The 13105-nt window shown below is 39.3% G+C and overlaps 1 protein-coding gene across 1 annotated transcript; it reads left to right on the top strand.

Moving 5' to 3' along the window:
• Positions 1-1649: 1649 nt before the first annotated feature.
• On the top strand, positions 1650-6254 carry LOC118803721 (C-type lectin domain family 4 member F-like). Its single transcript, XM_036564206.1, has 4 exons — positions 1650-1716; positions 5218-5348; positions 5470-5576; positions 5682-6254. The coding sequence occupies exons 1-4, from the start codon at positions 1650-1652 to the stop codon at positions 5833-5835; spliced, it is 459 nt and encodes a 152-aa protein (XP_036420099.1). The 3' UTR covers positions 5836-6254.
• The last annotated feature ends 6851 nt before the right edge of the window (positions 6255-13105 follow it).

The raw sequence follows: 13105 nt of genomic DNA, 5'->3' as shown, positions 1-13105 counted from the left end.
ACACACTTATACCAAATGGCACCCTGTGATGCTCCTTCAAACCAGGAATGTGCTGACAAGAACTTGCAGGCCAATAGTAGGTTTTAAAGCTTACGTTTTAGATAGACTAAAACCAAAAGGATTTGAGTCTAAAGTCGAATTCAGTTAAAAGTCTGAAAAATATTATCAACTCTGAACCAGTTTGCTAGAATGATCTATATATTACATGAACTTGTGCCAAAAAATTATTCACTAACATTTCATAAGGTGATAGGTAACTGTAATACACTATACAGTTACGTATGTGTGTGTGTGTAATATATATAATATATATATATTTCATGAAAGTTTTAAAAAGAATTTACACTGCTTATGGTCATTTGTCACTTAAGACAATAAACTGATCTAGCTCTTACAGGTTCTAATAGGGACAAATCAGGAAGAACAGACACTCTACAGTGTTCTGCTTTTTACTCCTTAATGAATATTTAATTTATATTTCAAAATTATACTGTATTTGATTCAGGGTGATGTTGCTTATGAACATGCCATGAAGGGGCATCACCTGGCCTGGGCTTCCAGGGCTGTAGCTCCAAATGTTTTTTAACCAGCCTCCAACCTTATAACATTACACAGGGGAACATTCACCCACTCCTCAAACTCAGAGAGAGAGAGAGAGAGAGAGAGAGAGAGAGAGAGAGAATTTTTTTCTGTAAAAAGCTAAATCTCCTACATAAAAAAAAAATCACCTCATTTTAAAACAAGCCTAACCTGAACTTGTTGTACTGTCACGCCTCCATCTGGCCTAGCTGAAACTACAGCTGACACGTCCGCCTCAGACCACAACTCCCAGAATACTTCGCTTCTTCATTATTCATACCTGTTTTCCTCAGTACATAAACTGCCTGTTTTCAAACACACATTGTGGAGTATTGTTAGAGAACTTGTAGAGAGGAGAATTACAACTCCATAATGTCTTCCGGGCCTCTCAAACACTAGAGGGCGCTCCCGAGCAAGTCCAAAGCTGCTCTGCTCACCAACCAGTCAGCACTCAGTAGCAGTAATGCTAGCGTCCTGTCCAAAACCTGTTTGCTGTAGAAAAAAAAAAATATTTCGGTACGTTTTCTTGGCATTTTTTGTGAAATACATCCTTCTACTGTCTACTAAAGGAAAACTAAAGGAAAGTTCTGGGCAAGTGGTAGGAAGTGGCCAAGCTCCTCATAAACCAGCTGAGCCCCGGATCTTTACATAGCCAGCCAGCGCACCCTGATTCATGTACATGTAGTTCCTGTAAAGCATTACCCAATTTTATATATCACAGAAATGTCATGATTTTAGTTAAAGTGAAAAGACTGAATTGGTGAATATTACTGTATATTTTTCTAGTTTCCAGAATCAACATGGCAGAGATCAGATGCTACAGACTGGCTGCAGTGTGTCTGGGGCTGCTGTGTGTTCTCCTGCTGGCTGCCATCACAGTGCTGTGGGTCATGTTCAACAATCTGACTACAGAGAGAGACCAGTTACAGACCAGTTACACCAACCTGACTATAGAGAGAGAACAGTTTCAGAACAGTTACACCAGCCTGACTACAGAGAGAGACCAGTTACAGACCAGTTACACCAGGCTGACTACAGAGAGAGACCAGTTACAGAGCAATAATGTCAACATGAAGAATGAGATGGGCCAATTACAGAAAGAAAAGGAAACGCTTCAGAAGAAACTGTCAGAATTAGGTGAGTAAATAAAGCTCAAATTAGTGATCATAGGAAACCACTCTGGAATCACTCTGCTAAGAACAGACAGCAGGGTTTAAATCCATATTGTACAGTTTAATGTTTCATGCCTGTCATGCATTCTTCCAATTGCTATCCACTTCTACAGCCTTCTCATTACTGTCAGAGGTGATTTAACCTGCTTGTGGGCCCTGTGCTACAGGTGACTGGTTAAAATCTATTAAATCAGTAAAAGTTTGTTTCATTTATTAACGTTTAAAAAGGCAGGGTACAACAGCATAAAAACAGTTTTTAAACAGTGAAACATGAAATGCGTCAAACATTACAGTACATCATAAGCAGGAACAAGTTAATATGAGGATAAAATTAAGAGCATAAACCCTAAAAGACCTACGTCATTTAATTAAGTATGAGGAATAAAAGAAAGTTCATGTCTTTAAGTTCTGCTTGTTTGCACTAGATATTCCCCTTAACCAATGAAGCGAGTAACTGGGTGTTGAGGCTGTTGGCAGAAAATCATGTGGTGGGGGGGGTTGAACTATCCTTATGTTGTGAACGATGCGCAGAGGAAGTTGGAATGCCGATGATACTACAGCATAATTTTTGTATCCTCTCTAGTTCCAGGCCTGAGAGGCCTTTTGTCAGCCCACCCAGACTGGGCTAACATACTGAGGGACTAATGAAGATCAGGTGTGTCTGTTTTAGAAGATCACATTTTTAGAAGAAAAAATTGCCTCTTTTGGCAACACTACGGTAATGAATCCTTGGCCTTGTCTTTGAGAGCAAATAATTAATTAATGTAGGCACCCCGAGATAAATCAGATGATATCTGAACTCCGAGCAGATTACAGGAGGAAACTCTACTGATATTTTTTCTAGAAATTAATGGAGACCGTGGAGAGGGGATGTAGTCCTCTCTCCTGGCTCTGATTACCATATCCAGTCTTGGGTTCATTCATTGTCGGTGAAAACTCTTGTTCCCATTCAACCACAGAATTCAAGGCAGTTCTTCATGATAAGTCTTTAAAACCCAAGAGGGAGTGCAGTCCAGTCCAGCTGCTTTCCCCCTCATTAATTTTGCAGAGTCATCCTCCTCAGATGGAATAGTGTAGACCACTTGGTCCCATATTGAAGCAAAATGTTTGGCCAGAGAGTCACACTCACTCTGCAAGATGGTGTGGTCTTGAAGTACCACAGCCCACCCATCATCATCTCCATAAGTGCTTTAACACACTTGAACCACTGTTTTGAGCTACAGCACTGCAATTCCTCCACCTCATTCTAGTAGTATGGCTGCTTTGCTTTCTTGATTTTTTTTTCCCCCCATCAACTAGTAGTCAGAAACTTATTAGTAATTGATCCTCTAAAATAGGGGTAGAGTCGGTAGTGTTCATAAGAAGGCCCAACTGCCTCATTGCATCTGGTGCACATTTTTCAGCACGTGATGTACTGTATGGGCTTGAAGGGCTATTTACCAGCATTCCACATAATGGTTGGATAGTTAAAGGAGCCAACCAGGGGCTAATGCGCAGGTAACATACACATGAAAGAAATGTTGGTAATAATGACTGGTTTTCTTGATGCACCAGGCACAACCTGTTTCAGTCTGTGTCTGACACAGATGATTTCAGATTATACCTATTTGTGTCTCCAAATTCCTGGTCTACATGAGTCAGAGCAAGAACTAATGGACTCCCTGAATATTTTTTATCCTTTTTGCTATTGAAGAGATGTGAATGTAAGATTTAAGCTGGTGTTTTATATTCACTGGTAGACAACAGTGAAGACTGCCGTGATAGCAGACTAATATGACTGACTTGGATATCAACATCAGTGCCAGTTCTACAAATGCTATAACAACCTGTCCCATTAGTACATAGTAACAGTGACTGCTATGACTTAAAGCATTATATCTCAATCCAACCAATTTTAAATCTGAAAGCTGCTTTGTGAAGCTGACAACTTAAGCTACATTTTTGGTACAACTGGTTGGCGGTTTGTGTAGGAATTATTTCACTTTTAATGAAATGTTTGTGCAAAAATGCCGCACCATCTCATAACGAGCAGGAAAAGATCACTGTATATACAATTTAACCTCATCAGAGGAAAGTCCTGGTTGATGAATTGAGGTAGGACAGTTTTAAAACTTGTTACCATGACTAGTTCATATTTATACTCGGATTATCTGCTATACGTGACATTTTCAGTGCTAACTTTCAATACAATGAATTTTGCCTCAATACTAGATGGTTGGACATCCCATTCTGTAAGCCATGGACATTAATATGGAGTTCTATCACTTGACGCATTTTCTCTGACGCACTTCAGAATAGTAGTTTTAATGGAAAGTGTATCTTTTTATCTGTGTTTACAGTAAAATAAGATGATTTAGAATGAATATCATGTGGGTCTATTTTTTGAGAATTATATTACTGACACCTCATAAAATATTATCTTTATTATTTTGAGATAAAGAGCCAATGTGCAGCTTCTGAGTTTCTGAAGCCCCTGATGTTTGAACATCTATGTTACATTTATGATGTATATAAAAATCTCAAAGTCAAACAGTGAGCCGGGCAAAACAGTCTTTTAAGCCTTATTTTTGTAACCTTGTTTTACTATAGAGAACAATGAATTAGGAACTTTATTTGCTTACAATTCTCTCTACTGATGTTTTTGACATTTTCCTATTAGTTTAACCTTTAAACTATAACTGGGCTAGTAATGCAGGTGACAGGGCATACAGGCAATTACAGAATATATGAGAGCAACAACCTCTCATGCTATATATAGTTCCAGACTGTACCACATATTGTGTTGTCTATGTAATTGCACTCACACTGTGCATTGAGACTTCTGAGGCAAACCTAATTACACTATGTGTGAGTGGATATTTATAATTCACTTAAACTGATTTATCAAAATCTGCATAATTCAGTCAGTAAGATGTAAACAAAGTCATTCATAGTGGTTTAATGTGAAATTGTGGTTCATTGTACACAAACATACCCACTTGGTTTTCTTTGTAAGGGAGTGAGAAGAAACAGGTCACACTCTCTCCAACACAAATATTGCCATTTTTTGCTGTCCAAAGTGTCAGCTATTCATGTCCAGAGTTATATATAATCTTGATAAGAGTAAAACAGTGGTAAATCTGGGACATTTTTCTTTTGGTACTCTTTTGCCTTACAAGACACTATTAAAATTGTCTTAGATCCAAAGCTAATATCAAATCTATTGTAAAACAGTGTCTCAGACATCAAGCAGCATATTTACAACCATTTCATGTAACAGTTTTCTGTGATGTAGCTTTCAGAGGCAGTAAACACTTTGAATGAATAGTTCCTGTCACCACCACTGTGAATAATTCTGACTCGGTAACATTCATAAAGATGGAGCATTAACTTCTCAATGACTGAATTATCCAGAAAATCTGAAGAATCAGAAGGAAGTTCCATTTAATTGAACTGATCTACTAATGCAAGATTTTCTCTATTAAAGAGCAAAAACAGAGGTGTCCCCAAAGGAGTTTCTACTACATCTCTACTGAGAAGAAGAGCTGGAGTGAGAGCAGACAGTACTGCACAGAGAGAGGAGCAGACCTGGTGATCATAAACAGCAGAGAAGAACAGGTGTGTGTGTGTGTGTGTGTGTGTGTGAGAGAGAGAGAGAGAGAGAGAGAGAGAGAGAGAGAGAGAGACTACTCTTCTTCAGCTGTATATATTTACATTGTGCTATACTGTACCATGTCAGGAGTTCATCACTAAAGCATCTGGCAGAACTGAAGCTTGGATTGGTCTGACAGACACTGACACAGAGGGGGTCTGGAAATGGGTGGATGGCTCAGCACTGGCCACTAAGTAAGAGACCACTGAACTGATCTCTGCTCATGATGCAGTTATTCAGTTATTCTAAGAAGGTCTAGAAATGTAATAGTGAAGATAATCTGATTCTCTGTGTTTCAGGTTCTGGTGGAAGGGGGAACCCAATAATTATGATGAAAATGAGGACTGTGCTATGACTGGCTATAGAGGTGCTGGATCTGAACATGCGTCAACCTGGGCCGATTATCCCTGTGGTTACCTTTTAGTTGGAATCTGTGAGAAAAGTCTAATTTAGTCTACATGAGAGTGAACAGTAAAAAACTGATTTTTCCATGTTTAAAATATTGGAATCGTATATTGTAATATTTCACACTGCTAGCCTATTAGTACAGCATTGCCCTTAACAATATTTTTAACAAGATAGGGATTTAAGTACAGAGTTGAGTGCAGAAATAATATTCAAATTTTAAATCTATCTGGATGCTTGAACTCAAGGACTTGAGTCTTTGCTAAGCTCTGAGCCCTCAGTTACTGCCTGACAAGCTTTCGAGCCTGGCATTTTAACTACTAGCCCCAGTAAACACACATAGCCCCAAATACACACACAGCCCGCTACAGCATAGACATTCTTTCTATACTGTCTTATGAAATTACACATTAAGCAGTGTAATACTGATTAATTCAACAGTGTTTGAAAACTATTTCCCCTCATTTTATGACTCAAACACATGCATTTTAGAGCTCCCTTGGTGTGGACAGGGTCAGTTTATGGGGAACCTAGCCACTTCCTGCTTCTCCCATTTTAACAAAAATATGAGTGGACCCACATGTGAGTCCTCAAAAATGAGGGATAAATGGAGCTATAAATGAAAGTCTAATATGTTTATAGTCATTTATGCTGAAACTTTCTTTCTTGAACATACATAAGGCACTATATGCGATTTCGGACCGTGCCTTCAACATGGGGTGGTACTATGAGGGAAGACTGATTGAGGGTGAGGGAGAACTCTGAGAACTGGGGCTGGAGTTGAGGTCTGTTGAAGGCTAGGACTGTGTGATCTTCACATGATGAGAAAGGACAGAGGTCTAGCAATCTCTGTCCTGCAACAGCTGATTCTGAAGTGACAAGAACTATAGCAGCTTGGGTAGAGAATCTGGTACGAGTGTATGCCAGTAGAATATGGAGGAGCAGGATTCAGAATCAGGTGTTGTTCAGATGGTCTTGCATTGGGGTATCTGAGTTAGACAGAGTGCGCTAGGGTTAACAGGGCTTGGTGGAGAAGTTTAGCCTAGGAAGAAAAGAGAAGAATGCGATGAGAAGAAAAATTAAGCAGATAAATTTGATTCAGTGTCACATCTTGATGGTGGCATGGTGACATGCTGCTTAACCAGGTCTGAAGCCCTGATGAGCAAGCTGAGGGTGACAGTGGCAAGGAAAATCTTCCAGTGAGGAAAAAAATATTGAGAGGAACCAGGACTCGACAGGGGAACCCATCCTCCTCTGGTCGACACCAGATTGTGTAGATTGTGTTAAACTTGGCAGGCAAAGGGGCTGGATGAGAGTAAAGCAGACTGTATTCTCCCGAACGGAATAAAATGGAGCAGGAATGGCTGTTAGAGGGCAGTTGCTGAGTTGATGGGTGTCATGACTGAGGCAGTTGGAAGATGCTCTAGTCACTTGACATGGAGTATCCTGTTGGCAACAGCATGGTCGTTCAGTTATAACATTGGATGAAAATCACTTGCTTCAAATTTAAGGCCCCAAAAGGCCAGCGATGGCAAAAGGACATGGCTCCCAGGGACAGAGGGCTGAATGGGATGAAGAATGGTCAAAATGGCTAGGAGAGCAGCAGATTACCGTGGCACAGGCAGCATCGTCACAAACGAACCAATGTTAGTCCAGTCTGGGGGAGTCGAGATAGAGCTGATCCAATGAGCACTGTATTGGGCCCATAATCGATACCTGCATTGGTATCGATATATCCCTATTAGGAACCCATTCATTTTGGATTTGCTTTTCAATGTTTTAATTTTACAGCACAGCTTAACTTTCGGCACACTGAAGCTGTATGGAAAACGCTGAGAATGGTATGTTGTAGTCTAAGGAAACCCCCAGCAAAGACAGTGGACAATTCTCTACCATAGTCTAACTCTTTGTTGATGTCCCTTAATATTTCATTGTTTTAACAGTAGACGTAAATAAAGCATTATGTAAAAGTGTTATTCAAATGAGTCCTTTCTAGTTCTCTGTCTGTTCTCTTACCCAACACAGTTATTATCACCTGTGGAACATTGTCATCATCTTCCTTTCCATTGTGGCTCAGGGTCCACTGGCAGCCAGGATCCACTGACTATCACAAATTTTATTGTTACAACATAACCATAATAGGAAACTGCACATTAATAAATTTCATTTTCAAGAGGAATAGATTTCCAGTGTTGCTAAAAAGTGCATGTTAAAGCCTGTCATGATTTTCTTTTAACTATTATCTGTATTTTCCATGATGTTTTTACTATAAACTGGCAGAGAGAGAATGCTGTTTATATTTTCTATGGTGAAATTATTTCATTTCACCTCCTTCAAATCAAATGTCTTTAGAAGTCTAATGAATTCTAATGCATTACTGCCTGATGGACTATCACTATGTAAGTCCCCAGAAAGAAGAATTTTATCATAGCTTGTGGATACGATTGACATTAATTTCTCTTATGAGGTCTATATATCACAATTAGTAACATTAAAGTATCACTAAAAATGTTGATTGCAACATACTTAAGACATACATTCACCAATAGTGGGATTTTTCCACTTAGTCACTATTATAAATACATGCCACTCCTCCTCCTCGCCTGCCCAGTCTTACTGTATGCATAAAGCTGTAGCTTTTAAGAGCAGCTTCAAGTAGAGTTTGTGCTATTTTCACTTTGCCACGTTTCTGACAGAAACAAATTCAAGCTTATGCTTTCTGATAAGATCTCAAATCAGAAGCGTTTTGTCATTTAGTGACCTTTACATTGAGTAAACCAATCACAGACAGTATGTCATAGACAATACCTCCATTGTGTTTACTACTTACCCATCTGTTGTTTATTGCCATTATGTCCAGTAAGGCCTGGTGTAGTACCTTCTCTAATGATAGACCCACGGCGGATTGGGTGTAATCCTTCCCTGCAGTAAAAGGCCGGTCACTCCCAGAAAGCACTCCAGTTGCTCACATAGCCAATGCCATGTTCTCGCACCAACCTTGGAGCCAATATTGAACTGCGTAGAGCCTGCTGAACACCTTGCATCCACTCCGGTAGGTGGACAGAGGTCCCGAGATGATGATCCTGGCCTCGGTTCTCTTCTTAACGGTGTGTAGAAGTAATCCAAAATGCTCCTTGTGTCATTCATTCCCACTTGAACGACCACGGTGCCAATGTCCTCGTATTTGCTCAGAGCAGTGGGAAACTGCCTGGAAATATTCAAGACCCAGGCACCTGGAAAACGAGATAGCAGCATTACCTCTAGAGCCAGCTGCTTTCAGATGTCTGACGATGGAACGTCTGATTAATAGAACACTGTCCTGAGTCGTTGTCCAAGGCGCTAAAGCAGGTGGACAGCTGAGGGCTTTGAACTGGTTACTGGAGGTGAAGTCCGCCAAAGGAGAATTTGGTGAAGACCTTCTCTTTCCCTGGCCACGCTGGCTTTCCCAGACTTGCTCTGGTGTGGTCATGAAGTTGGGGAATCCTGGTGTTAGCTGTGAATGTAGCGATTCGTCTGGACAAGTGATAGTTGCCACCAGATGTGAAACCGCCGTATACAGGGCTTCCCAGGCTGCTTCAAAATGCATTTTCCACTTGTGGGGCTCGGTCTCCCACCCCAGGCAAGTCCTGATTTGCCGATCTAGCTGCTGCAGTTCTCTGGTCAACATCCGGAGCATGTGTTTAGTGGCTGCCGCCATTTTCTCAGCATCCACTGAGAAAAGTAAAGGTTAGTTCAAAACTAGAAAAAACTAAAAATAAATGTATAAAGGGGTGCAGCTATTAATGAATAAAGGTAATATTTATATATTCAGTTGTGATAAAAATTAGTAGATAGTGATTCTCAGCTTATCAGTCTTTAACTGATAAGTGTCTGTGCTTTATAAATTTATCACCTCAATATCAATAGATTTTACCAGCCAACCAGTTTAGCAGCTGGGCCCTAGTTTTTATGATTCAAACTATATTAGTCTCATAGCTCCAGCACAAAACTAAACAAGCACAGTTCGGACACAAAACATGTCTAGGCTGACTGTAACTCCATATTAATGCCCATGGTTTCAGATTGCGATGTCCAATAAGCTCATAGATGCATGCTGGTCAGGTGTCCACATACTTTTGGAAATATAGTGTATGACCATCCAACTGAATACAAACCTTTTTCAAATATACTTAGATCCAAAATGCCCACCAGATGATCAGTTTTCACTGCAGCAGAAGAGCTAAACTCAAAAATGTAATAAACATGTGATCAAGATAACAAGATCAAAACTTTTAGTATATTATAGGATTGTACAGGGTTATAAACAGAGGTGCTTGTTCCATACCTGACCCAGACTGTGCACAAGCCTTATTCAACTGTAACACAAACACAGCAGCCCAGCTGTTGTTTGACTTTATAGAAGATATTGAATTAGCTCAGCTAGCAGAGCCCTAGAATTAGCCTAGTTAAAAACTTGCTGGATACTGAATACGTGATGTGTTAAGCATTTAAGCAAAGTCAAATAATGCATAATTGCTTACCCAATGAGGGTAGGGCAGGGCAATATGACAATATTTAATCATTATTGTCAAATTATGTCACAATACTGCTTTTCTGATCATATTGCTAATATTGTTAGTGCATCTACAACACTGAAAAACTACATGTTTCTTTATAAAGAGAGCATATTTAGGCCTGTTTAATTGGAATTAGTGTAGCACAGTAGGTCAGATGTTGAATAAAAAAAAACAACACACTGTGGCATTTCATGTATTGTGGAACTTCTTGAAGGATTATATTATATTTCTGCTATATTGTCTGCCTCAAAATGAGACCGGCTTCCTAACTGCCCTCTTAGTGTTATTCTACTGCAGCTTGTATTTTACAAGAGCATACCTCTTAAGATAGATCACTTTATTATTCTCAGAGGGAAATTCTTCTTCTTTTTTTCTTTTTACACATTTACACATGTACCTTTAAAAAATTACTTTATTATTTAAAACTGATTCTTTTAAACAGTAGTATATATATATATATATATATATATATATATAAAGCACATTTTTCTCAAAAGTGGGCCACAACTGTTGGCTAAATCTAACTGAAATGTTTTAAAGTTCACCTGACTGATTAGAAACACTTAAATGGTCAGACATGACTTCCTGTTTCAATGGAGTATCTGGTCAATAATTAAGAAGTTTAAAATCAACTGGAGATGTTAAGATCTTTCAGGAAGAGGACCTATACTGTCTATACTGACCCCATGCACAGTGATGAGGATGGTTTGAGTGGACAAAGAATCTGCAGGAATTGCAGACATTAGTTAGGTCCTGTGGTCAGAATGTCTCCCAAAGCACAAACACCACCTAAATAAGGACAAGTTATTTGGAGGTGGTGGGGTGCCAGAAGAAAGCCTCTGCTGTCAAGGAATCTGTCAAGAACAAACTCAAGTGCCTACAGTTTGCCAGATGTTACTGCAACATTCAGTGGGCACGTGTTCTGTGGTCAGATGAGAGCAAAGCAGAGCTTTTTTGGTGAAAAAACCCACCAGAGCTGGGTTTGGTTTCTGCCATGCAGAAAAGTACCTCATCCCCACTGTGAAGTATGGTGGTGGATCTGTGATGTTGTGGGGCTATTTTTTCCTTCAAAGACCCTGGACAACTTTTTCAGATACACAGAATCATGGACTCCATCAAGTAACAAAAGGTATTAGATCAAAACCCGACTGCCTCAGCCAGAAAGCTTAAACTGGCCTGTGGTTGGATATTTCCCTCTAAATCACCTCAAAATCAACACAAAAATGGTCCACTGATCACAGAATCAAGGTTTGGCCGTGGCCACTCCAGTTCCCTGACCTAAACCACATAGAAAACCCATAGGATAAGCTGAAAAGGTGCGTCCACAAGTGTAGGCCTTGGAATCTCAGATCAATTGTCGTGTTCTCCAGTCTTATTAAGCATTACAGGAGAAGACTCAGAGCTGTTATATTTAAAAACAGAGGCTGCACGTATTAAAACAAGGGGTGCCAACAATTGTGGCACACATATATATATATATGAGAAAAAATATTTGTCATATTAAGATTGTGTTTTTATTTCAATCATTGTACATCAAAAGAGGTATTTTAAATGATAGATCAATAGAATAAGCAATAAGGAATGTTTTTTTACACCCTGTTTTGCTCTTTTCTTACCAAGTGTGTCATTATTTGTGGAGGGCACTGTATTTCAGAAGTATATAGATTAGCAGGTGTGCAATCTGGTTAAAAAACAATATTCCAATATTGTCTACCTGTCTGTATATAATAACAGCACTGTGGCATCGTTTGTTTTACAGGATCTGAACGGTCTTTTAGTGGAGTAAGATTAAAGTGAAAGTAACAGCTTTAGGCTTTCACAGCTCAACCACAACCCTCAGTGGGATGGTCTCTAACGCAACACATTTCAAGATAAAACCACTTTGTGACTTAAAAGATCTCAAAACTGGCTAGTGGTATTTTGCCTGTTATGACTGGCCAGTAGACTCACAAGCAGCTTGTTTACTTACTTAATTAATTAATTAAACAAACATAGCTTGATAATTGTGTATGTATACAGTCGTATGTGAAGGTTTTAACACCCCTGGTCAAATTACAGGTTTTGTTAACTTTCTAAGTGAAAATAATGCAACACGTTTCTGCAGGTTATTTTGTTCTCTGTAGTGGACGTATCAACTTATTTTTCCTTAGAAATCAACAAAAACCTGATTTGACCAGAAGTGCCCAATCTTTTGCATATGACTGTGTTATTAATATTATTGATTCTTTCCTTTCTTTTGGTTCTTAGTGAGCATCTGGGTGAGGGCCACTTCAGAGCCAGTGTGTTGCTGCCAGAGCCACTTTTTAAAAACTATTTTTAATTCTGTAGCAAGTGAGCAAATAGTTAATGACTCACTTCTGTCATAAAAACAGCAGCCATTAGGCCACTCTTAAAAAGGGGAATCTGGATGCTTCTGTATTAACCAACTGCAGACCTGCCTTATTTTGACAAACTTCAGTCAGGTTTCCTACCTCACCACAATACTGAAACTGCCCTTATACAAGTGTTAAATGATATATGGCTGAATCCTCACTCTGGTAAAACGTAAGTACTGATATTACTACATCTTAGTGTGGCATTTGACACTGTAGATCAGAGAGGACTTCTACACAGGATGGAAAATTGGTAGGACTTTCTGGAGCAGTCCTTAATTGGTTCAGGTCTTATTTAGAAGGTCACAGTTACTTCATCATTATTGGCAGTAAACTGGATAGGGTGTTAGTGATCATAGCAAACTACTCTGGAATTACTCTTCTAAGAAC

Source organism: Colossoma macropomum, unplaced genomic scaffold, assembly GCF_904425465.1.
Source record: "Colossoma macropomum unplaced genomic scaffold, Colossoma_macropomum, whole genome shotgun sequence".
NCBI lineage: Eukaryota > Metazoa > Chordata > Actinopteri > Characiformes > Serrasalmidae > Colossoma > Colossoma macropomum.
Note: the sequence above shows the minus strand (reverse complement) of the source record. Positions and strands in the feature narration are given on the sequence as shown.